Below are 23,297 nucleotides of genomic sequence, written 5' to 3' on the forward strand. Positions count from 1 at the left end.
GGACTCAGTCAGATGTGGAAGAAGGAACAGATATTAGAAGCTCTAGTGCTCATGGGCTGGCCAAGGCAGAGTCAAGATGGAAGCAGTTTATTTGAATTTCTGTCCAAGCTCTTCTAGTGGCCGTGTCCGACCTGTCTGGATGCCACTACCTTAGAGAAGACTGCTTCCTGGTCCTCATTGTCTTACCACAAAGTAAGGAACACCAGTGGTCAAATTCCAGAGTCAGCGAGTGCCCTCTATAGAAAAGACCACTTCACCAAAACCTCAGAAGGTCACACTCTTGCTCTAGCTATGAGTCTATCTACTTTGCCCTCACATTTTGTATATCTTGTTCAATTTGGGCATTATTTTCCCCTGCAGGAGTAAAATAGAGTGGTGGATGTGGGGTGGTATGACTAGAGATTGGTCATTGTTAAAGCAAAGGGGAGGCTTCAGAGTCTGAGATGGCCAAGGGGGGACACCAAATCCACAGACCAACCAGAGCAAAGGCACAGATGTGTTGCCCACCCGAGAATCATTACAAATAAGGATGGCCACCCAGGGAGCAGGAGAAACTCCCTCCACTTCCCTGGCACCTTAGGCTGCCCATGTTGATAGTGACCAAAGTCTCAAAACCATATATCTAAACATCTGTTGTGACAAGTCCAAGGGCACTCATGAGGACATGGAGTCTGAATATCTGAAATAGGTACCATCCTTGGAAAGTTGGAGCCTAAGGATGCCGTCTCCTCAGCCCCTCTCAGCCTGAAGCACCACAATGATTTCTTATCCTCACCCCTCCCTAACCTTTCACCCTCTGTCCCTGCTTTCAGGCCCTAAATGGATTAAGTTAGGAGTTTCCTAGGACAAGTGACACTTTTCCCTCTTGCTCTCAGTTTTTTTTTTTTTTCTTTGCCCAATAGCATGTATATTTTGAGTAGAACAAATGGGTGAGGATTATCTGCCTGAGAGCCCTTTCCAGAACAGGGTGTTTCCAGAACAGGTAAACGGAGTGCTGTCATTCTAGTCTATTGTGATGATTAACAAGATTTCCTTATTTCCTATGAGTTTGTTTATCAAAGGCTCTAGTGTGGAATTTATTTAGGAAAAACAAATTCTTTCTAGCTTCTACTTCTTGGCTGAGAGGAATAGGGATTCATGGTTTAAGAAACCCCAAATAGGAAAACCTTCTTGTTTTTTCCTTTGAATTAATCAGTTATAAATTAATCAATTATTTTCAACTTTTCTACCTGCTTTTATTTCCCACAATCCAGGCCCCTTTCCTACTATGCCCAATCATCAATCTACAGGACTGTGTAAATATAATTCTTGTTGATTCTTTTAAACATTAACCATAATCCAGCCCCCCCCCAAAAGTCTTAGTAGCGCAGTCCTAGCAGAGCAAATTTTAACACTGACCCAAGTGATTTGTTTTTTATTTAGATACTTTGAACTAAATTCAGAGGGTGAAGTGGTCATAGGTAAAACTAACAATTAGTTACCCCAAGCTTGCAATAGAGGCAAAGAAATGTCAAGTCATTAATGAAAATGACTCCAACTTCCCTCCTGAAACCAAGTTGTTCCCAGTACGTCGATGTCTGTCACAATCTGTGTAAAAGGGCAGAACATGCTACACAACAGCCCATTTGAAAACCCAGCTGCAAAACATTAAATCAGAACACACAGGCCTTTGGGCAGTGTGAGGCTGACTTGTCTGCAGCACGATAGTTGCCAAGGGAAACAGAGAGCGCTCTTTGCAGGGAGCCCTCAGGGGCTCAGCCAGTTCTCTTCCCCTTTATTTCTCATTCGGCTAAAGAGAGTGAGGCCACTTCCTGCTGACCACAGACGCGTGGGTAACCTCTCAGCAGAGCCAAGCCCAACTTGTTCATCCACAGAACTATGATTTAAATAAACAGTGGTGTTTTTAATCCACCAGGTTTGGGGTTGGTTTGTTACATAGCAATATAATCTGATGCAGTGTACTTCCCTGTACACTGTCTTTTGTCAATTTGGTAAAAATTCTCAGTCATTATCACTTCAGTTGTTGCTTCCTCCCCATTTCCTATTTCCCTCTTCCATAACTCCTAATGGGTATATTTTCTGTTATTTATGATTCTGTCCTTGGTGATTCTTAAACTCTTTTTTTTTCCCCCCCTTTTTATCTCTGTGCTACATTCTGAGTCATGACCTTAGTTCCAGTTTCCTTATTTTCTATGCAAGTGTTAAATATATCTATTTAGTTTTGACTTTCAATGGATATAGGTTTCATTTATAAAAGAACTATTTGGTCCTTTTCCAAATCTACCTTTTCTTTGTCCATGATTTCCTGTTTTCCTTTGTACTCTCTATTCCTTCTTTCATCTTGTAAGTCATCTAAAACATACTTATTTTATAGCCATCTATAGGTTAATCTGTTTTCTCTACTTCGTGGGGCATTATTTCTCCTGTTAATTTCATGATCTGGCCCTGGGTGACTTCCTCCTATGATTTGTAATTTTTATTATGAGCTTATTTTCAGCAGGGTTTTTTCCCTTGGGGAAGCACTGTGTGCCTGGGGATGTTAGATTGTCCCTTCACTGTGGCTGCAAGTTTGCTTCTGCTAGACTCCTAGAGACATCACCAGTTCTCAACTTGCTTTTATGTTCCTTCTCCGCCTGGTATTTCTGTCTCACAGTGAAAATGCAGAACTCATGTCAATGTATGACACAGGTATAGTTTCAAGTTTTTGTGGGTGAATTTTTTTTTCACCTATAGCCTGAGGACACAGGAACTTATCTGATCCTGTTTTTGCCAGTAGCCTAGCACTCAGGAACTCAGATTTTGCAGATTGCTCAATGCCCGCCCATTGCTTCCTTGCTCACACCAGAGACAACATCTTATTGGCCTGCAAGGGTGTTAAAATCCCTAGCTGGTCCAAACCCTGCACAGGCTACAGAAGCATTAGCCCCTACTTACTGCTCAGCCTCTAGGTTCCCTCTTTGTTTCTAGAATAGGGAGAGTTCCCGTTCTTTCTGTCAATGGCACATATATACACGACTGTTTGTCCAGTGTTTCTCAGTAGCAGTAGCCGAAGGGGAACCCTTCTGCATCAACTCAGCCCACTGAAATGCTGGAGGTTCTCTTCACACTTTTGAGATATAATTTTATAATAATGAAAGGTAAAATTCACAAGAAAGACATAACATTTGGGAATCTGTATATGCTGAATCGCAGTGCATCAAAATATACAAAGCAAAATGTGTTAGAAACACAATCATCGTGGAGACTTTAACATGGTATGTTGAGACTTTACCAAATCAAGAAAGTAAAAATTAAACATAAAGAAGGATCTGAATAGTACTACAAACAAGGCAGGTTTACTACATATACATCACACAGTAATCTAGAAAAGTGACTATACATTTTCTGATGCTCATTTAACATTAAAACCCTCAAGAATTTAAACAGCAGTAGATAGAGTTGAATTGCTCATGGCTTGTTGCTAAAGGCATTTGCTGTACCTGTGTCATGGAAGGTCCTCTGCTTTGGATCCCCTCTGTGTCCAACTCAGATTTAAACTCTGTGGGCCACTAAAGTCCTCTGAATCATCTCCAACTCTGCAGGATGCATCACAGAGCCACTTTGTTCAGCTGCAATTTGGAGACAGGGTCATATCCGACTTTGGCTATTTCTGTACAGACCACAGATCCTTGAAGCAGGACACTCCTCCTTACCAGCATCTGACTCAACAAATCCACCTGTCCACTTAATTGGTGGCCACTACCCAGTAACTCCTACTGCCAATACCATAAGGTTTGTTTTGAAAACTTTGCAGCTTATTGTAATATTGCTTGTAATTATGAAAATTGAAAACAACGGAAATGCCTATCAAAGGGGGACTGGATAATAAAATATATTTGTATTATCCTGTGATATGATTTTTATCATAATATCCTAGTATATTGTGATGTGCATTATCATAATATTCTATTATATTATGATATGAATTGTTATAACAGCCATTAGAAGGAATGGGTTGTACCTATATGTAGCATAATATATCCATGTGTAAAATAATCTTTATGTAATGTCAACTCATGACAATGTAATAAAGAAGAAATTTTGTGGAATAAAATGTACATGTTGTCATTTACATGAGTTTTAAAACACGTAAATAATATGTATTATTTAAGAATACATATATATGCGTGTAAAATTACCACAGATGGTTGGGATATACACTAAATTCATGATAGTTGCTTCTGGGGTTTGGGGTGAAGAAATAGAACAGTGGCTGGGGACTTAACTATTATCTGTTTTATTTAATTTATATAAGCACTACTGAGGCAAATATGATAAACTATTAATAAGTGTCAATTCTGAGAAGAAAAAATGTATGTGTGTGTATGTTAGTCTTTTTTCATTTTTCTTTTTTTACAACTTTATTGAGGTATAAATTATGTACAATAAACTACACATATTTAAAGTGTAATAAAGTGTGATAAATTTTGACAGATGTATGCACCCATGAAACCTTTACCACATGAAGACAGTGAACATTTCCATAACCTCCAACAGTTTCCTCAGGCCTCTTTGTAATTCATTTCTCCTTCCTGCCTTGAACTTGGGCAACCACTGATTTGCTTTCTGTCACTATAGATTAGTTTGCTTTTTCTAGAATTTTATATAAATGGAATCCTACAGTATGTGCTTTTTGTTTTTGGCATGGTTGCTTTCACTCAGTTTCTTAAGAGAGCAGCAATTTCTCAAAAACAATTCGAAAAATCTTTAAAAACAATTTGAAAAACAATATGGAGCATATATCTGTGATTCAGAAATAGAAGAGGGAAGGAATCTGTGGAAAGGAGGTACCATTTGGGATACACTCCCATTAGGCAGAATGAACATATCTACTATAAGGCTTCCATATTCACCAAAATCTTCCCTCATATAACCTGTATTTTTAAATTTTCTGACACTGCCTGAAATTGCACAGATAAGAATCTTTTGACTATCTAAGATACCCATTTAAAAACAGAGGCATCATTGAGAATTCATTAATGGCAGTTGATTTGATGAGATACCTGTCATTCTAACCCCACCTGAACTTGGCTTTACTGGGGGGATGGATGCTGGGTCATGGGCAAGGGGAGCTCAGGTGTATTGAAGCATGGAGAATTGCAGAATGTAGGGAGATGTGAGTGAGGCAGCACCCTAGGAGACTTCTGACAACACTAGAATATTGGGAACTAGGAGACTGGGATAAGGACCTGAAGAGGTGGGAGAGGGCCAGAAAAGAATGTGGGAAGATATCCAAAGTTAAGAGTCACCCATTTCAAAATGTTCCCAAAGAGCAGCCTCCGCTGAGAAATTGAGACAGAAATTCTCATTTCATCTTTCTGCATCTCTTAAGCTTAAGATCAGAGAATTCTTATTCCCTAAATTCAACCTGATATCATTATTGCTCTGTGACCTAAATTGGCTTGGCTGGGAACCACTGTTTCTGTGGGAAAATGTGCCCAACTTTCAAATAACTGAAACATAACTTGTTATATGCCAGCCAGGAACTCCTTAGGTATATAAATCTTTGTACAATGAACTATGTTATAATGGAAATATTTTCACAGATATAATTCTTAATCTATAGCCAATATCAGTCATTAAAACATACTGTTCAGTCCTTGGCCCCATAAGGGTAGGATGTTATAGAGAAGTTGGAAAGGAGCCAGGGGAGACAAAGTAAATGATGAAAGCTTTTGAAAAATAGCCCTTCAGGGAAAAGTCTACATTAGTTCAGAGAAGAGAGGTGTGAGTAGACTGAATATCAGTCTTCAAACTATAGAGGGATGTTACATTATTGACACCAAGTCTTTCTTCTCTGTTTCCATAGAGGGAGATATGAGAGAAAATGAGCTTCAGCTGCAGTGGAAGGGATGTAGTCTGGTCAGATGTCCCCAGCATGAAGGTTAGAATCCAGTCTCAAGTTACTAAGCTTCATTCTCACAAGGGAAGAAGTCATTCTTGAGATTTCTCAAGAGCTCTCTGCTCAGTGGCAGGCCAACTGCACCCAGACCTGGTCACCTGTCCAGGTGGTTTGCATACAGTATTATTTAGGAAACTGATAAGTTCTGTCCAAATACAGAAAATGCTTCAAGGCTACAAAGAGAGTAAAGCAAGGCTAGTGGGAAAGTCCAGACGAGGGAGATCGTAGCCTTCCATCCATCCATTATTTGACACGGTTGGCCAAGGCTGCTTCAGACGGCCCTCGGAGTTAGAGCGTGCACTGGGAGGGCGGCGAGAGCCCCTCCGCACTGTGGGCAGATGGGCCACCTCTCAGGGTGGAGGCCATTTTTGCCATCGGTGTGTTTTCAGGGGCTGTTGAAATGCCTCCAGAAGAGAGCAACTGGGCCAGAAACTGGAGGCTGGGTCAAATGAGGAACAGTAGAGGGAACCACGTGTGTTGGTCTGGAGGAGATAAGCTCGGGCCGGGGAGGACAAGAAGTCATTTTCAAATATTTGAGATGCTGTCAAGTGCAAGAGAGATTGGAATTGTGCCGTGCAGCTCCAGAGGGAAACGCAGAGCCAGTGGTACAGGTCGCAGGGATGGAGTGTCTGCTGAGAAGAAGGAAGCGTTTTATAATAATTAAAGATATTCAAAGAGGATTGAGGCGCCTAGTGATGCAGGAAGTGTTTGTGTAAAGACTGGTTGAGTATCTCACAAGAACGTTGACAGAAGAATTTCTGGATCTTTTTTTTTTTCTTTTTTTCCTAAGTCTCGCTAATCAAGAGAAACTTCTTGGAGAGCGAGCTGACTTAGCAATAAGCATTTTTCTCCTGGTGCTCAGGAAAGGTGGGCTTCGCAGTCTGAACCACTAGAGGGCGTCAGGACAGCAGCATTCCAGAGCCGCCATCCCGGCTCTTTAAATAGCAACCGATACTGAAACCTGGCTCTTGCCTCCCTAATTCTGCCTTCTGTGTCTCCGCCATGAATCTTTCAGGAACGCTTACATCTGATTAAATTCTTTAATGTCCGAGGGGTCTCTGTACGTCCAGAGGCACAATCACTGCTGGTGGTACTTTAACGCTGGATTTACTAATTGTGTAAATAGATTAAACAATATTCCTCTGAAAATCTGAACGCTCCTTACACAACGAAAAAAAATTAACACTTACGAATTTAACAAATGTAACATTTTCCAGACATTTAAATATTAATTTATAAGCTAATTGAATTTCTTCTAAAATAATGAGTATCCTATATCGGAATCTTTTAAATGCTACAAATGCCTTTAAAAGCAGAAACATACATATGAATCATCACAATGATTACAACACTTACTATTATGTTTAAACTTAAACTGTTATAAAGTACTTATATATACTTAAGTTTATTTCTCGTCTATCACTATACTTACTCTTATGAGTATTCTTATACTCTTCTGAGGATAGAGTATGTTTAAAAATGCATATTTCTTTACCTTCCTGGTGATATAGTAATTTTGTCAAACTCAAAACCAAATAAAAAAAAAAAAATCATCTCTGAGTAGCTCAGGTTGGAAGTGCTGGGTTTTGAAATTTCTTACAAACATACAAAATCTTCCCATGTACTTAAAATTCTAGCAGATCTAATCAATTAAACTTAAAAACACAAGGTTACATTTTGGTACCTGAAAGTGGAGTGTTGCTATAACAAATACCTAAAACAAGTGGGATTGACTTTGAAACTGCTTAGAGGCTAGAAGAATTTTGAGGAGCATGATAGAGAAAGCCTAAGTTGCCTTGAACAGACTGTGAGTGAAAATTCAAACTTGGAGGCTGCTGCCAGTGAGGGCTCAAAAGGAAGTAAGAAATGTGGAAACTGGAGGAAGAGATTTCCTTGTTAGGTAGTAACAGAAAGCTTAGCAAAATTGTCTCCTGAAATTATATGTAAAGCAGAACAGGTAAGTGATGAACTTGTTTATCTAGCTAAGATTTCCAAGCAAAATGTTGAAGGCGCCACCTGGTTTTTTCTTGCTACATATAGTAAAATGCGAGAGGAGAAGGAAAAAATGAGGGGAAGAACTGTTAAACAAAAAGGAACTGGGACTTGATGATTTTGAAAATTCTCAGTCTCTCCAAATGGCAAAAGATGTTAAAAGTAAGAAATGACTTTCAAGCATGTGGCATAGAGTTAAACCCTGGCCTAGGAAAATGCCAAGTGGTTATTGTACTAGGTTTTGTTAAAACCTCAGGAAGATCTAAGGATCAGAATAGTATTCAGTCACATGATGGACCCTCTCTAGAGATAAAAGGTGTGCCTCATACAACTTCTCAAATAATAAAGCCTGTCTTGAGTTGTCCCTTAACCATCTCAACATCTTTACCCTAGCTAAAGGCGCGCCTGTCTCAAAAGAACTGTGGATGTTACTCACATGTAAGGGAAATTGACAGGAGACCCACAAAGTATTTAAGAAATTTATTTTGGCGAAAGCACTGCCAACTTAAACGGAAAGGGACAGAAACAGTACAAAATGAAAGGAGGCTGTTAGATCTCCAAACTACTGGCAGGAAGCAGGATGATAAAAGTACTCAACTGCAAATGTGCTACCTTTCATGAAAAAGGTAACGTGACTCAGAGGGCAGAACCAAGAGTTACTGTGGATTATTCCCAGGCCCTAGAATCTAATTAAGGAACTCTGGTAAGAGTTTGCTAGGCTGAATTTCAAAATTTCTTTGGATTGGTAACTCCTTTTCACCTTTCATATATCCCGTCCCATTTTAAATAGAATGTGTATAACTATTTTACATACCTGTTCCTCTACTGTGTGTTGGATGGTTGGGCGTCAGATAGCTTGTCTAGTTTTGTAGACTGAGAGTAACTATACTTAAGGAGACCTGATTTAGATGATGAGATTCTAGACTTTGAGCAGATGCTATAAAGGTATGAGATTCTTGGGGAAATTGGGAGGGAGTAAATGTATTTTTCATGTGGGAGGGACACAAATCACTGGGGACCAGAGGGTAGACTGTGGTGGACAGACTCTAGGGTAGCCCTTACATTCCCTGCCTCCTGTGTGTGATTCCTCTCGAGTGTGAACGGGACCTGTGAAGTGCTTCTAATTGGTAGAATTTGGCAAAGGCAATTGGATATGTGTGATTATGCGCACATGATTATATTACATAAAACTGCAATTCGTCTTGCTAGGAGACCTCCTCTCCTCTGCTGGCTTTGAAGGAGCAAACTGCCTTGTTATGAGCTACCATATGCATCAAGGAGCTGAAGGCAGCCTCCAGCTGATGTCAGCAAGAAAACAAGGTCCTCAGTCAACAACCTGCAAGAAACTGAATACTCCAACAGCTGTATGAGCTTGGAGGCAGATCTGACCCCAGTCAAACTTTTGAAGTCCACAGGCAGGTAAGCAGAAAAGGAAGATCACGAGCAGGCTGGTATCCCATGAACATGAGCCAGAATTCCACAAAGACAGGTTGAAACTCATATTTGTTCTTGTTGTCTTTGAACTTGTTGACAAGGGTGTCCTACAGAAGCTGGAGTCCTTCGTCATGGGGCTAAACACATACACCTGGCCCAGGAGTCAGACAAACTGAACGGGAATCCAGGGAAGGAGAGCAATTGCAAGCCCGGATGCTGCGTCACACCAATGAGGTGAGTAAGCAGATCAGAAACAAGGTGTGTCAGCTCCAAAATGACTTATACAGGTACCAAAATATAACATCATATAAACTTATACAGTCTTAAATATTTCTAAACTGTTAACAATGTTGGAACAACTCTCTTTTACATTTAACCTTAAAATCCCAAATCTGATTTGCACTTTCAAAAGTTCACCATGGCTGTTGAGTGGAGTATTCTCTTATATGGTTGTATAACATTGTGTTTATACATTTATCAGATAACAGATATTTGGGTTGTTTTCAGTTTTTGAATGTTATAAATAATGCTACTGTAAACATTTACGTACAAGTCTTCGTGCAGACATATGTTTCTTTTTGTTTTTTTGTTTTTTATTTAACATCTTTATTGGAGTATAATTGCTTTACAATGTTGTGTTCGTTTCTGCTGTATAACAAAGTGAATCAGCTACACGTATACATATATCCCCATATCTCTTCCCTCTTGCGTCTCTCTCCCACACTCCTTATCCCACCCCTCTAGGTGGTCACAAAGCACCGAGCTGATCTCCCTGTGCTATGCGGCTGCTTCCCACTAGCTATCTATTTTACACTTGGTAGTATATGTATGTCAATGCCACTCTCTCACTTCGTCCCAGCTTCCCCTTCCCCCTCCCCGTGTCCTCAAGTCCATTCTCTATGTCTGCATCTTTATTCCTGTCCTGGCCCTACGTTCATTAGAACCTTTTTTTTTTGGTTTTTTTTTAGATTCCGTATATATGTGTTAGCATATGGTATTTGTTTTTCTCTTTCTGACTTACTTCACTCTGTATGACAGACTCTAGGTCCATCCACCTCACTACAATTAGCTCCATTTCGTTTCTTTTTGTGGCTGAGAAATATTCCATTGTATATATGTGCCACATCTTCTTTATCCATTTATCTAGACATATGTTTTTATTTCTCTTGGGTAGATTTCTAGGAGTGGAATCACTAGGTTGTATGGTAAATGTATGTCTAGCTTTTAAAGAAACCGTCGAACTGTCTTCTACTGTCGTTGAACTATTTTACATTCTTATCAACAATGTATGAAGATTCCAGTTCTTCCACATCCTCACAAACATTTGGTGTTGTCTCTCTTACATTCTAGCTGTTCCAGTAGGTATATAGTAGAATCTCATTGTAGTTTTAATTTGCATTTCCCTAATGACTAATGATTTGGGCATCTTTCCACATGCTTTTTAGAAATTTGTGTACCATCTTTAGTGAAATATCTATTTAAATCTTTTGCCCGTTTTTAAATTGGGTGGTCTTATTAATGAGTTGGAAGAGTTTTTTTATTTCTTCTATATACAAGTCCTTTATAAGATCTATAATTCTGTATATTTTCTCCTAGTCTATAGCTTATTTTTTAAAATTTTTGCTTAGTGATCTTTTAGAGTACAAAAGTTTAATTTTGATGAAGTCCAATTTATCATATTTTCTTTTAAGTGTCATGGTTTTGTTGTCATATCTAAGGACTCTTTGTTCAACCCAAAGTTACCAAGATTTTCTCCTATTTTTTTCCCAGAAGTTTTATGGTTTTAGCTCTTATATTTAGGCCTGTGATACACTCAAGTTCATTTCTTATATATGATGTGAGATAAGGGCCTAAGTTTATGTTTTTGTATGTAGGGGATATGCAATAGTCACCATTTGCTGAAAAAAGGCTAATTCATTCCCCCATTGAATTATTTTGGCACCTTTATCAAAAATCAGTTGACCATAACGCAAGTGTTTATATCTGGACTCTCAAACTTCATTCATTGATCTATATGTATTTCTTCCACCAATACCACACTGTATTGAGTCATGTGGCTTTATAGTAAATTTTGAAATCAGGTAATATAAGTCTTCTAACTTTGTTCTTCTACTGCAAAATTATTTTGATTATAATAATAAATTATTATTTTGCATTTCCATATAATTTTTTAGGATCAGTGTGTCAATTTCTATCAAAAAAAAAAGCGTGCTGGGATTTTGATAGGGATTGTGTTGAATATACAGATCAATTTGGGGAGAATTTCCATCTTGAAGATATTGAACCTTCCTATCCATAAATAGAGATTGTTTCTTTGTTTATTTGAATCTTCATTAATTCCTCTTAGTAATGTTTTATAATTTTTAGTGTATAAGTCTTACACTTCTTTTATTAAATTTATTCCTAAATATTTTATTCTGTTTATGCTTTGTGAGTAGAATTAAAACATTTTTTATTTTCGGATTTGTCATTGCTAGTATAGAAATACAATTGATTTTTTAAATATTGATTTTGTATCCTACAATATTGCTAAACTCATTATTAGTTCCAGTCATCTTGTATGTGGATTCCTTGGGATTTTCTGTGCACAAGGTGATATCATGTATGAATATAAGCAGTTCTACTTCTCCTTTACCCTCAGTCTACTTTTAATGAGCTATTATATTTTCTTTTCTACACTGGTCAGACCCTACCTTGGCTCATAGTATTTATTCTTGGCCATCACGTGCTCCTTGGGGAAACAAACAAAACAAATTAAAAAGATAAAATAATGATCACTGTAATCCCTACACTCAGGCACAACCTTTATGAACCCGTGCGGTGGATTCTTCCAGACATTTTTGCTAGAGGCATCATAGCAGAGCTTGTGATGTACTGAGCCACATCCTTCAGCCACCAGATTTCAGCATAGCTGTGGTGAACATGGCCAAGTACTTTGCCAGCGTCCATCCAGGCTCACGTCACAGTGTCTCTTGCCTGTGCTGTCTAGGAGTCTGCAAAGTCTGCTCAGCTATATATAGGCACAGCCCATACTTTAAGACAAGTAATACCCCTGGGTTGGGGGCAGCTCTAAACCAATGAGAGCAGGATTTCATAAATAAATGCCCCAGCCTTCCCATCCTGCAGGACATAGAATGTGGACAGTTCTAAGGCGCCTTCTACATATTCCTCAGAGCCCCTATGGGATTGAACCCCAGTTGCCCACAGCTGTAACCCATTCATTTGTTGACTTTTCTCCCTTCCCCATTTGCCCCACTTCTGTTTCCTAAGATTCCTAACTTCCTCCCCCCAAATTATCTGCACCCAAGTCCTATCTCAGGGTCTGTTGTCAGGGAAACCTAATTAAGACAGGCAGCATATTTGATCCCTTGACAAACTGAGGTATGTCTATGGCACAACCATCCAGAGAGTGAAAGGGCTGGTAATGACACGACATAAAAACAATGAAAATAGCTGAGGAAACTGGGAGAAGAGAAAACTTACAGAAATAATTATAGTCATTTTAAAATTCCTGGAAAGCATTCATGTAGAAGAGGACCAGGGGAGATACGAGCATTGATTCTAGGTTGTGTATCAGATATTAGGCAGTGTGCCAACACATGTGATATCTTATTCCATCTTACAACAATCCAGGGAGGTAATTACTACCTTTATCTTTCAAATGAGTAAACTGAGATACAAAGAGTTGAAGCGACTTGCTCAAGGTCCAAAACTAGCAAGTATTTGAACTGAGATTCAAATCCACACCTACTTGTGCCCTGGCTTGTGTCTTCCTGCTGTCCTGTGCCTGTTGCACTGACGGGCAAGACTGGGACCAACAGGCAGACATTCTGAGTCTGCAGAATTGTCTTTATACGAATGCAGAGCATGACGGAGATTGTTTAGATGTTCACTGATGCTATTTTCTCTTCCTGGATGCAGAAGAACATTTCATGTTCCAGCTTCCTTTACAATTAGATTGGGGCCATGTGCCAGGGTTCTGGCAAATGGGAATGTGCAGATGTGATGCACCTGATGTTCTCTCTCTCTCTTTTTTTCCTCTTAGCTAGCTGAAAGCAGAGAACTCAGTAGAGGATTCTGGGAATGTCCTGGGAGATGGCAGAGGTACCAGATAGAAGGTATATGGATCCACAGGGCATGGGCTGGGATAGAGCACCCGATGTGTTCACACTGGACTGGGACATGAGCAATAAGTGAACATACGTTGGATTAAGCCACTGAGATTTGGGGGTTGTTACACAACTGGCATTCCCTAAGAAGCCCTGAGCTTCCTGTCTCAGAAGGCACACAAGCAGTGATCAGATGTTCAACTGCCAAGGCTGTTGTAAAAGGGGTTTCTGGGAGAGTGGACCAGATGACCTGTAAAAATGATAGCTCATGTTTATTGAGCTGTTATAGATCAGGCACGTACACGCATTCTCTCATTTAAGTCTACAGTGTACTTCATCATGCTCATTTAATACGTGAGGAAAGCAAGGCACAGAGAAGTTAGGTAACTTGCCCAAGGTCACACAGCAAGTAAGAGGTAGAACCAGACACCCTTCTTACCCCTTCCAGGTACTTCACTCTTAATCACTACTCCTCACCATCTCTAAAGCCAAAGTTACGGTTTGAAGGCTTGCAGACTGGATCATTTTTGTCCGTGCAGGAATTTTTTGTTCTGTTTTTATTTTAAATTTCAGACTATGCTTAAAAATAAAAAGATTTCACATAGAAACCCAGTTTTGCAGTTTCTCTTGAAAATCCAGAAATTCTGGCAAAACTGGCTTATAGGCCATGATAGCAACAGGCAGCTAGAGCTGAGGAGTTGCGACCCCTTTAGGTGGGCCATCAACTTGTCTCCTCATCAGGCTCCAGGAGCTTTTGATTTAGTGAACCCTGAAAGGTTCCATCTAAAGCTAAGTTCTCCCCAGGAACAGTGTTGGGCATATAACAGGAACTCAACAAGTGTGTAGGAAATGAATGAATAAAAGCAGAACTCAGATTCTTTCACCCCTTCCCTCTTCTTCTTCCAACTCTCCTTCCTATGATTGGGAACCAGTGAATCTGAGTCCCTAGGTGGTTAACACAAAAGACTAATTTCCCTTCTTTTCCAATCAGCCAAGACCCAGGTTAAGGTACCTACAAACACTGTGCCTGACCTGGGCTCACGGTGACATTTTCTACCAACTGAAAAGGTTCGCTTCTTAGTGACTAGTGTTTGTTCTGAAGAACCAGCCGAAGCTGGGGCTGCATGGCCAGGCAGGTTGTTTGGTTCTGTCTTTGATTAGGCTGTGCACAAGGGACCCTTTGTGCAGTCTGTATAGCAGGGCGCAGACAGGCAGGCGTGCCTGCTCCCAGCTTTGGAGACTCTCTCCTAACAGTGCTCAAGATGGACAGGCACAATTTAATCCTCCTGGTTTAGAGCAGCCTCAGACCGCTGGACTTATGTGTGGGTGTGTAAGCCTTGCACAGGGGAAGCTTTTCTTCCAGGGTTGTTAGCAAAGCTCATGTGGAGGAGTCCAGGTGTGGGGCATGGCTTGGATCGGCAGCCGTGACGCACACAGTGTGAGCTCCAGAAGCTCGCGGACCCCCTTAGCCATCACTGCCCATCCCCACCTCCACCCTGTCGTCCCAACCCAGACCTGGGACAGCACTGCCTTTCTCTGGAGGGCTGGTATCTTGACCTCAGGGAGAAGGGTATTACAAGGGCTCCTCCAGGAGGGAACCTCCTGCTTATTTGCCTGCAGAAAAAAGGGGGTCTCTCCATAGGCTTTGACTTCTGAGGCCCCTATTGTGGAGCAAAGTGGATTGCTTAAAGCAGCCGTTCTGGATCTGCGGTGATTTTGCTCCCCCAGGGGCATTTGCTAAGCCTGGAGGCATTTTTTGGTATTAACGACTCGGGGTGGGGGAATGCTGGTGGCTTCTGGTGGATAGAGACCAGGGCTGCTGCTACACATCGTACAGTGCACAGGACAGCCGCCTGCAACAAAGAATTACCCATCCCCAAATGTCGTATGTGCCGAGGCTGAGAAACCCTGCCTTGAAAGATGGTTTTATTCCTTTTTTTAAGCTTCAAAATTATAAAAAGCAATTTATTATTTTATAATCAGAAAAATAAGTTATTTTAAATATAGATAAATATGTTGGACTTCCCAAGTATCACCTTCTTTCATTATTTACAATAGTGTTGGCACATAGTAGGTACTCAGTACCTATTTGTGCAATGAATGAATGACATACTGTACTAGTTTACGTTATTTAATTGGTTATAAGTGGTTACTTCTTTCATTGAGGCAATATACAGCTCTTTGGGGGGGGAGGGAGGGAGGTATTAGACAGTCTATTCATTCATTCATTCATTCATTCGTTTTTCTGCTTCTGGCTTTATTTAGCACATGGGCCCCTGACTCCAGCTGCACTTTGTTTAATAAAATGTCAGTTTGCTAATAAGGTTGGCCTCTCTCTTTCCTCAACCCTAACACTGTTATTTGAGTGCATTTGACTTGGTGAATTTCCGATCCATCTGTATGAGAACCAGATTTGATATTGATATGGATTGTAGCCATAAAGCTGTTTTTCATTGAAAAAGAAACATTTTATAATTGAAAAATTGAATTGTTACTTGTAACACTTGAGTCAAAAAGTCCCAAACTTAAGAATTTCATATTGTTCAAAACGGGAGGCCAGGTGGAATCTGGACTCACTTCTGGTACTGCTTGGCACCTGTCAAAATTGCTGATGGCCCCTGTGGCTCTGTGAACTTTGCCTCTCCCATTTGGTCAATGGTTTCTTTATGGCATTGTCACCACCTGAAATTCTATCAGATATTGTGTACTTGTTTTACTGTCTGTTTCTTCTAGATGTGGGTTCTCTAAGGGCAAGGACCTTCTCACTTATTCACTGCTGTGCCTCGAATGGTGCCTGGCACATGGGGGGCACTTAATGAATATTTGTTGAATGAACAAATGGTAGAGCAGAGAGGCCCAGAGACCGAGTGACCCACCTAAGGTGGTACTGAGCCCAGCCGTGTAACCAGGTCCAGGCCCTCTCATTTGGCCTACCCCAGCTCCCCCAACAAATACTCTGTCTGGGGGATGCTAGGCAAGCTCTACTAACACCGCAGAGCTGCCCAAGGAGACTCAGGAGCACAAGGGTATAGTATGGTATCCTCATCTCCCAGACAGGAGAGGCTGCTGGAGGGGTGAGCTTAGGACATGACACATGGGGTAACCAACCTGGCTGGCCTGGGACCGAGGAATGTCTTCAGATGCAGGACTTTCAGCCTGAAAGGGGAAAGTTCCAGTTAAACGGGGATGAATTGGTCACTCTATGTGACAACAACATTCGTGAAAATCTGTGGTGCCCTACAGTGGATACTTCCTCTGAGACATGCTTTCAAGTGTCAGGGAATCATGGACTCTTAGTGGTAGAAGGGAGAGACGTCAATGATCATTGAGTCCAGAAGTTGTAGACTCATCTGTCTGCATGAAACTGAGAAATGGGGATGGTGGCAAATTGGGGAATATTTGTCCCTTGTAAAAGGAGGTGGCCGCACTCAACTTGAGGTGAATATTGACCTGTGGGAATGAGAACCCATGCAGCCAGGTGGGCTCATTTTCCAAGAAAACCCTGAAATGTGTGTTGGGGGTGTGGGGGTGTGTGTGTGTGAGAGAGAAAGAGAGACAAGTAAGGAAATCTACTGATTTTTAAACATTGGCAACTACTTTTTTAAAGTGTAAAGATTATGCAGTGTAACAAAGTGTAACTGCAGGCCAGGTCTAGCTCATAGGCCGCTGATTGGGGGCTGCTGACATAGTCTGCTGTTTCATTCTACACAGGGGGGAAACTGAGGTACAGAGTACAATGAGTGCACAGCTAGGAGTGAAGGATCCAGGCCCCTGGAACAAAGAGCTTCGTTAAAAAAATCATTTTCTGGGAACCCTCTTACACTGTTGGTTGGAATGTATATTGGTGCAGCCACTATGGAAAACAGTATGGAGGTTCCTCAAAAAACTAAAAATAGAGTTGTCATATGAGCCAGCAATGCCACTCTTGGGTGTATGTCGGACAAAACTATAATTCAAAAAGATTCATGCACCCCAATGTTCATAGCAGCACTATTCACAATAGCCAAGACATGGAAGCAGCATAATGTCTATCGACAGATGAATAGATAAAGAAAATGTGGTACATATATACAATGGAATACTACTCATCCATAAAAAAGATTGAAATAATGCCATTTGCAGCAACATGGATGGACTTAGAGATTATTGTACTAAGTGAAGTAAGTCAGACAGAGAAAGACAAATATCATATGATATCACTTATGTGTGGAATCTATATGACACAAATGAACTTATCTCCGAAACAGAAACAGACTCACAGACATAGAGAACAGATTTGTGGTTGCCAAGACAGGGGGGCTAGGTAGGGAAGGGATGGAGTAGGAGTTTGGGATTAGTAAGAGTTTGGGATTAGCATTCTATATATAATTAGTATTATATATAGAATGGATAACAACAAGGGCCTACTGTATAGCACAGGGAACTATATTCAATATCCTGTGATAAACCATAATGGAAAAGAATATAAAAAAGAATGTGCATATATGTATAAGTGAATCACTTTGCTGTACAGCAGTGATTGACACAACATTGTAAATCAACTATACTTTAATTTAAAAAAACCACTTTTTATAACGATTACTTAATTTGGCAAGGGGGAGGGGGACTGTAAAGGGAAAAATTAATTGAGCACCTACTATGTTTCAGACAGTTAATGATTTCACTGTGAAAATCACACTCAATTTTTACAACCCTTTGAGCAAGTTACTTAATCTCTCTGTGCTTGTTTCCTTATGTGTAAAATGAAAATCATAGTAGGTAATTCATTAAGTCGTGGTAAAGATTAAAGATTCATATGAAATGCTTGAAACCAGATAGTAAGCGTGTGTTGGCTCTCAGCGCCATTGAAGTAGGTGTTATCCTCATCCTCATTGTACACTCGAAGAAACTGATTTCTGAGAGGTTGTTTAAGTTGCCCATATTGTCCAGCAATAAATTAGAATCAAGAGTTGGACCCTGATTGTCTGAATATAATTACGGGGTCTTTTCCTCTACTCTCCTTGTTATACAACTAGGCTGGTGTTATAAATTCAAGATAAGAAAAACAAAAACAGCCCGTTTTTCTCCTTGGTAATCATTGTACAGACAGTCAAGGTCAGAACTTAAGTTCTGTGGTATTTCCCTACACTTTCAGCTGAGTATCATCTGCAATGATGGAAGAGAAAACATTACACAGATAATAAAAATGGTGGATAATAAAATAATTTCTCTTTGGGCATTCATTATGCAGTTTTGGGGGGCAGCTAATTTATCTTCCTAATTATGTTTTGCTTAAGCTGATTTTAAAATTAGTTTGTTTACCCTGAGCACATACTGATTAACAGCAAGGAGAGGTGGCCTAGAAACATCTTGGGTGGTAGAGGGAAGATATCTTGAGATTTGGGGGAATTTCCTTGGATAATTTTCATGTAGCTATGGGAAGATAGAAGGTTGATATGTCGATGGTGCTCTGAGAATAAATCATTATTGGGATTTGTTGTTGGGAGTATTTAAATATAAGGCTATGGATTGCAGACCCAGAGAGTTGAATGGACCCCAAGCTCCTCCTTGTTTAGTCTTTAGTGCTGAGAGTTCAGACAATCAACGCAGGTAAATCAAACAAGGAGATGGAAAAGGAGGGCTAACTGGAGGTAACTCCAGGAGTTTCCTCTCAATAGGTATCCAACAAAGATAAAATGCCTATTACGTACTGTGAGTTATGCCAGGAGCTCAGGCTAGCAAGATGAATAAGGCCATTGTCTTACCCTGTGGGATTCCACAATCTATTAAAGAAAACAGACTTGTAAACAGAAATCACAGCCCAGTGGGATCAGGGTTATAAAAAAGATAGGGTCAGAGTGGAGAAGAGACAGTGACAATCTGCCTAGTCAGGAAGAGGAACCTTCCAACCCTCTCTCCTCCTCTGCCCTCTTTGTGTTGAGGGTGGGAGCAGGAACCCTTGCAGGCTCAGTGTCAGCTGGCTTCTGGCTGGTCCAGCCAATGGGAGGCAAAGGTGCCAGACTGGAGGGCAGCGGAGAGAGGCGGGTCGGGGTATCTTTCCTGTTCCTTCACAGCATCTGGGTCTCTGCCATGACTCCACTTCCCGCTGGACAGGCCCACTGGGGTACAGCTTCTGCAGGGTGATCATGGCCCCTGGACTCTGGTCACCTCCTCCGATTGCCCCTCCAGCCTAGGAGCGGTAGCAGCTTCTTGCTGGTGCTAATCTCACTGTCCCCTGGTTGGTCACTCAGTGTTTTCCATCACCTGCTTTGAAACCAATCCCCTACACTAAATTCACTCCATGTGAATAGAGAAAGCCATTTCTGTATTTCTGGGTGGGCTCTGATGGATGTAGAGGGCTGCCAGGGGAGCAGATACTTGAACTGGTTTTTAAAGGGGAAGAAGAAATATGCTGGGTAAAGATCCAGAGTATCCTAAATACACTTGGAAATGTGAGACTTTGAGGATGGAGATCCAGGAGGGACAGACCACCCCGGCAATGGGGAGCCACTGAAGATTTTCAGAAAGGAGATAAAGTATGCAGGTATTTTAGAAAACTCACCTGACTGACTCTGCTCAGTACAGACTGCTAAGGAAAACAGCAGAGTGGGCATGAAGCCTAGCTAAGAGGCAATCACAACAATTCAGGCCAGAAGTCACTGAGGCTTGAACTATAACAGCCTGATGGATAGATATAGAGAGGAAAGGACACACCCTAGATATTACACTCTTAATTAACTCCAAGAAAAGAAATTTCTTATTTTCCTGGGACGTAATAGGTGCTCAATAAATATTTGTTGAATGAATTAATATACTAATAACTGCTTTTCTTTTCTTTGATATTATAAATAATGCTGCTAGAAACATTTAGTACAAGTTCTTGTGTGGACATGTATTCATTTCTTTTTGGTTATATACCTAGGAGTGAAGTTTCTGGGTCATATGCTGACTCTGTGTTTAACTGCTTGAGGAAGTGCCCGACTGCTTTCCAAAGCGGCTGCACCATTTTACATTCCCACCAGCAGTGTAGGAGGGTTCTGATTCCTCTGTATCCTCACCAACATTTGCTTTATCTGAATTTTTTTTTGTCGTTATTGTCACCATAGGGCGTATGAAGCTGTAAGTCACTGTGATTTTTGATTTGCGTTTCCCTGTGATTAATGATATTGAGTGTATTTTCATGTGCTTACTGGCCATTTGTATATCTTTGGAGAAATGTCTAGTCAGGTCCTTTGCCCATTTTAAAAACCTCAGTTGTGCCCTTCCTTCCCCACATTTCTCCCGCCTCCACCAGAACCCGAGGTGCTGTGATAATATTTGACCTGTCCTGCGGAACCTGTTACACAGAGTCTCTGCTTCCCCTTTTCAGGACAGCATGGGGTTCACACCACTCTAGAGCAGCTCTCTATTTACTGAATGTCCTTGCCCATTAGAGCCATTCTGTTAGCAGGGATTTACTAAGCACTTATATACTAATAGCTGATGTTTACTGAGCACTTATCAGGCACTGTGCTCAACACTTGCCAGGCATTTGTCTCAGGCCTCATTACAGCCCAGTGAAGTGGTGCCACTTCTGTCCTCATTTTTACAGATAAAGAAGACACACAGAGGCTGGGTAATTTGCTACAGTCATGCAGCTAGTAAGTGGCAGAGCTGGAATTCATACCCAGGTATCTGACTCTGGCACCTGGGTTCTGAGCCACCAGACTTTGCTGTCTAACACTGTATGCTGTGTGCAGCTGGGGATATAAAGAAATGTCAGGTAAATCTGTGGGGAGGAAAGATGTGAATACACAAAGAGTAAAGCTTCATGCTAAAAATATAAAGTAATTCAAGGCAACAAAAGAAAATCTGCCATAAACCAGAATGTGATTATTGCCTGATAGGGATAATGAGAGAGATCATCCCAGACTAGGGTAATCAAGGGAGGCTTAAGGAAGGAGCTAAGATTCGACTTGTGGTTTTCCTGCTAGTTAAGGAGACATGCTGAATTCCTTTGAAACAATGTAAGAACAACTTGGAGGTCACTAGTGGACTGATGCAAATTGCAGCAGGGAATTAAAGAAAGGAGCAATTAGTATGGACTGTAAAAAGGCATCTGGGTAATCCTCCAGCTCCCAGCTCCTGTGGCTGGAGCCTCGAACGGATGGCCCATGGGCAGAATCCCTTTACTAACTTCTCCGCTGGACACACATAGCAGACTCATTTCATACATATGCATATTCTTAGGTTGAAATAGGCCTTTTCTGGGACTCCAGCTTTTCCTTTAGGAGTGGCCTCTTCCTATTCTTTTTTTCACACATCACCTGTGATCACAGCAGGGAAGACAGAATCCCACTACAGCCAAGAAGGAGACACCATCCCTCCTGGTCCATGCAGTGATGATGGAATGGCAAGCATCACATGAGACTTGAGTTGACTCACTTGATGGCTTATTCATTACCTAACTCAGGAAAGTGGCCCCAGCAGGATGAAGTTGGAGAGTCTGAGCATGGAGATAGGAGAATGCCTGCTTGTCCCCTGAAGTAAAATCTGTATCTTTTCAGTCTGTCTTATTCCTTCTCTTGGGGAAGTCCTCCCCTACTCTGTTTGGTCTAAGAAACTGAGAAAACTCAATCAAATTTACTGTCCTCTACCACAGAGGAGAGGATATAACCTAGCTGGCAAGTCAGATGACTCAGCTGGCCCCCAGGCTGGTGACAGGGTCGCCCCTTGCTCTCCAGCCATCATGGATCTCTGTACCCACGCATAGTCCCTGTGGCTAGACATCCTGTGAAAGCAAAAGGACTTTGGATATACATTGACAGTTTTTATTCTGGGAAGAAAAGATCTAAAAATGTCTTTTTCTCCCAGCCCTCACCAAACCTAAGTATTTAATTAAAAAAAATCAATTTGATAAATAATAAATTATATTGTTATTCTAATTTATATATCTTTGATGTATAAAGAGTTGGAGTCTTTTTTTTTTTTTGGTCATTGGTTTTTTTTCCACTTAAAACAATTTTTTTTAATTGAAGTGTAGTTGATTTACCATATCATGTAAGTTTCAGGTGAATAGCACAGAGATTCAGTTATACATATATATGTGTATGTGTGTGTATGTATATATATATATACATACATACACACACTTTTTCAGATTCTTTTCCCCAGGTTATTATAGAATATTGAGTATAGTTCCCTGTGCTATACAGTAGGTCCTTGTTGATTATCTATTTTATGCATAGTAGTATGTATATGTTAATCCCAACCTCCTAATTTTATCTCTCCCCCTTACCCCCTTTCCCCTTTGGTAACCATAAGTTTGTTTTCTGTGTCTGTGAGTCTCTTTCTGTTTTGGAAATAAGTTCATTTGTGTCTTTCTTTTTTTTTTTAGATTTCACATATCAGCAATATCATATGATATTTGTCTTTCTCTGTCTGACTTACTTCACTTAGTATGATAATCTCTAGGTCCATCCATGTTGCTGCAAATGACATTATTTCATTCTTTTTTATGGCTTAGTAATATTCCATTGTGTGTGTGTATGTGTATATATATATATATACACCACATCTTCTTTATCCATTCCGTTGATGGACATTTAGGTTGCTTCCATGTCTTGGTTATTGTAATAGTGCTGCTGTGAACATTGGGGTGCATGTACCTTTTCGAATTAGAGTTTTCGTCTTATATTTATTTGATTTATAAAGAGTTGGAGTCTTTTTCAGACTTACTGGCCACTTATATTTCTTCTTTTGTGAATTACTCTTTTGGATGCTTTTCTAATTTTCTATTGGTATGTTCATTTTTTTCTTATTGATTTGTAAGAAATCAATTCTTTGTATGTTAGGACCTCACA

General features: G+C 40.5%; 2 protein-coding genes across 6 annotated transcripts in view; both read left to right on the forward strand.

Moving 5' to 3' along the window:
- The window catches only part of CRHBP (corticotropin releasing hormone binding protein), a 481,877-nt gene that overhangs the window by 366,685 nt on the left and 91,895 nt on the right, over positions 1–23,297 (forward strand). The window lies entirely within an intron of this gene.
- The window catches only part of PDE8B (phosphodiesterase 8B), a 328,186-nt gene continuing 314,152 nt past the window's right edge, over positions 9,264–23,297 (forward strand). For 2 of the 3 annotated variants that reach the window (XM_082376088.1, XM_082376080.1), the window contains exon 1: positions 9,469–9,601. In XM_082376088.1, the coding sequence (XP_082232214.1) occupies positions 9,581–9,601 (21 nt within the window). In that variant the 5' untranslated portion in view covers positions 9,469–9,580. Of the gene's footprint in view, positions 9,353–9,468; positions 9,602–23,297 lie in introns of those variants that run through there. The other variant, XM_082376089.1, reaches the window with a different exon arrangement.

Source organism: Balaenoptera borealis (assembly GCF_965194805.1).
Source record: "Balaenoptera borealis genome assembly, chromosome: 2".
In the NCBI taxonomy this organism is placed as follows: domain Eukaryota; kingdom Metazoa; phylum Chordata; class Mammalia; order Artiodactyla; family Balaenopteridae; genus Balaenoptera; species Balaenoptera borealis.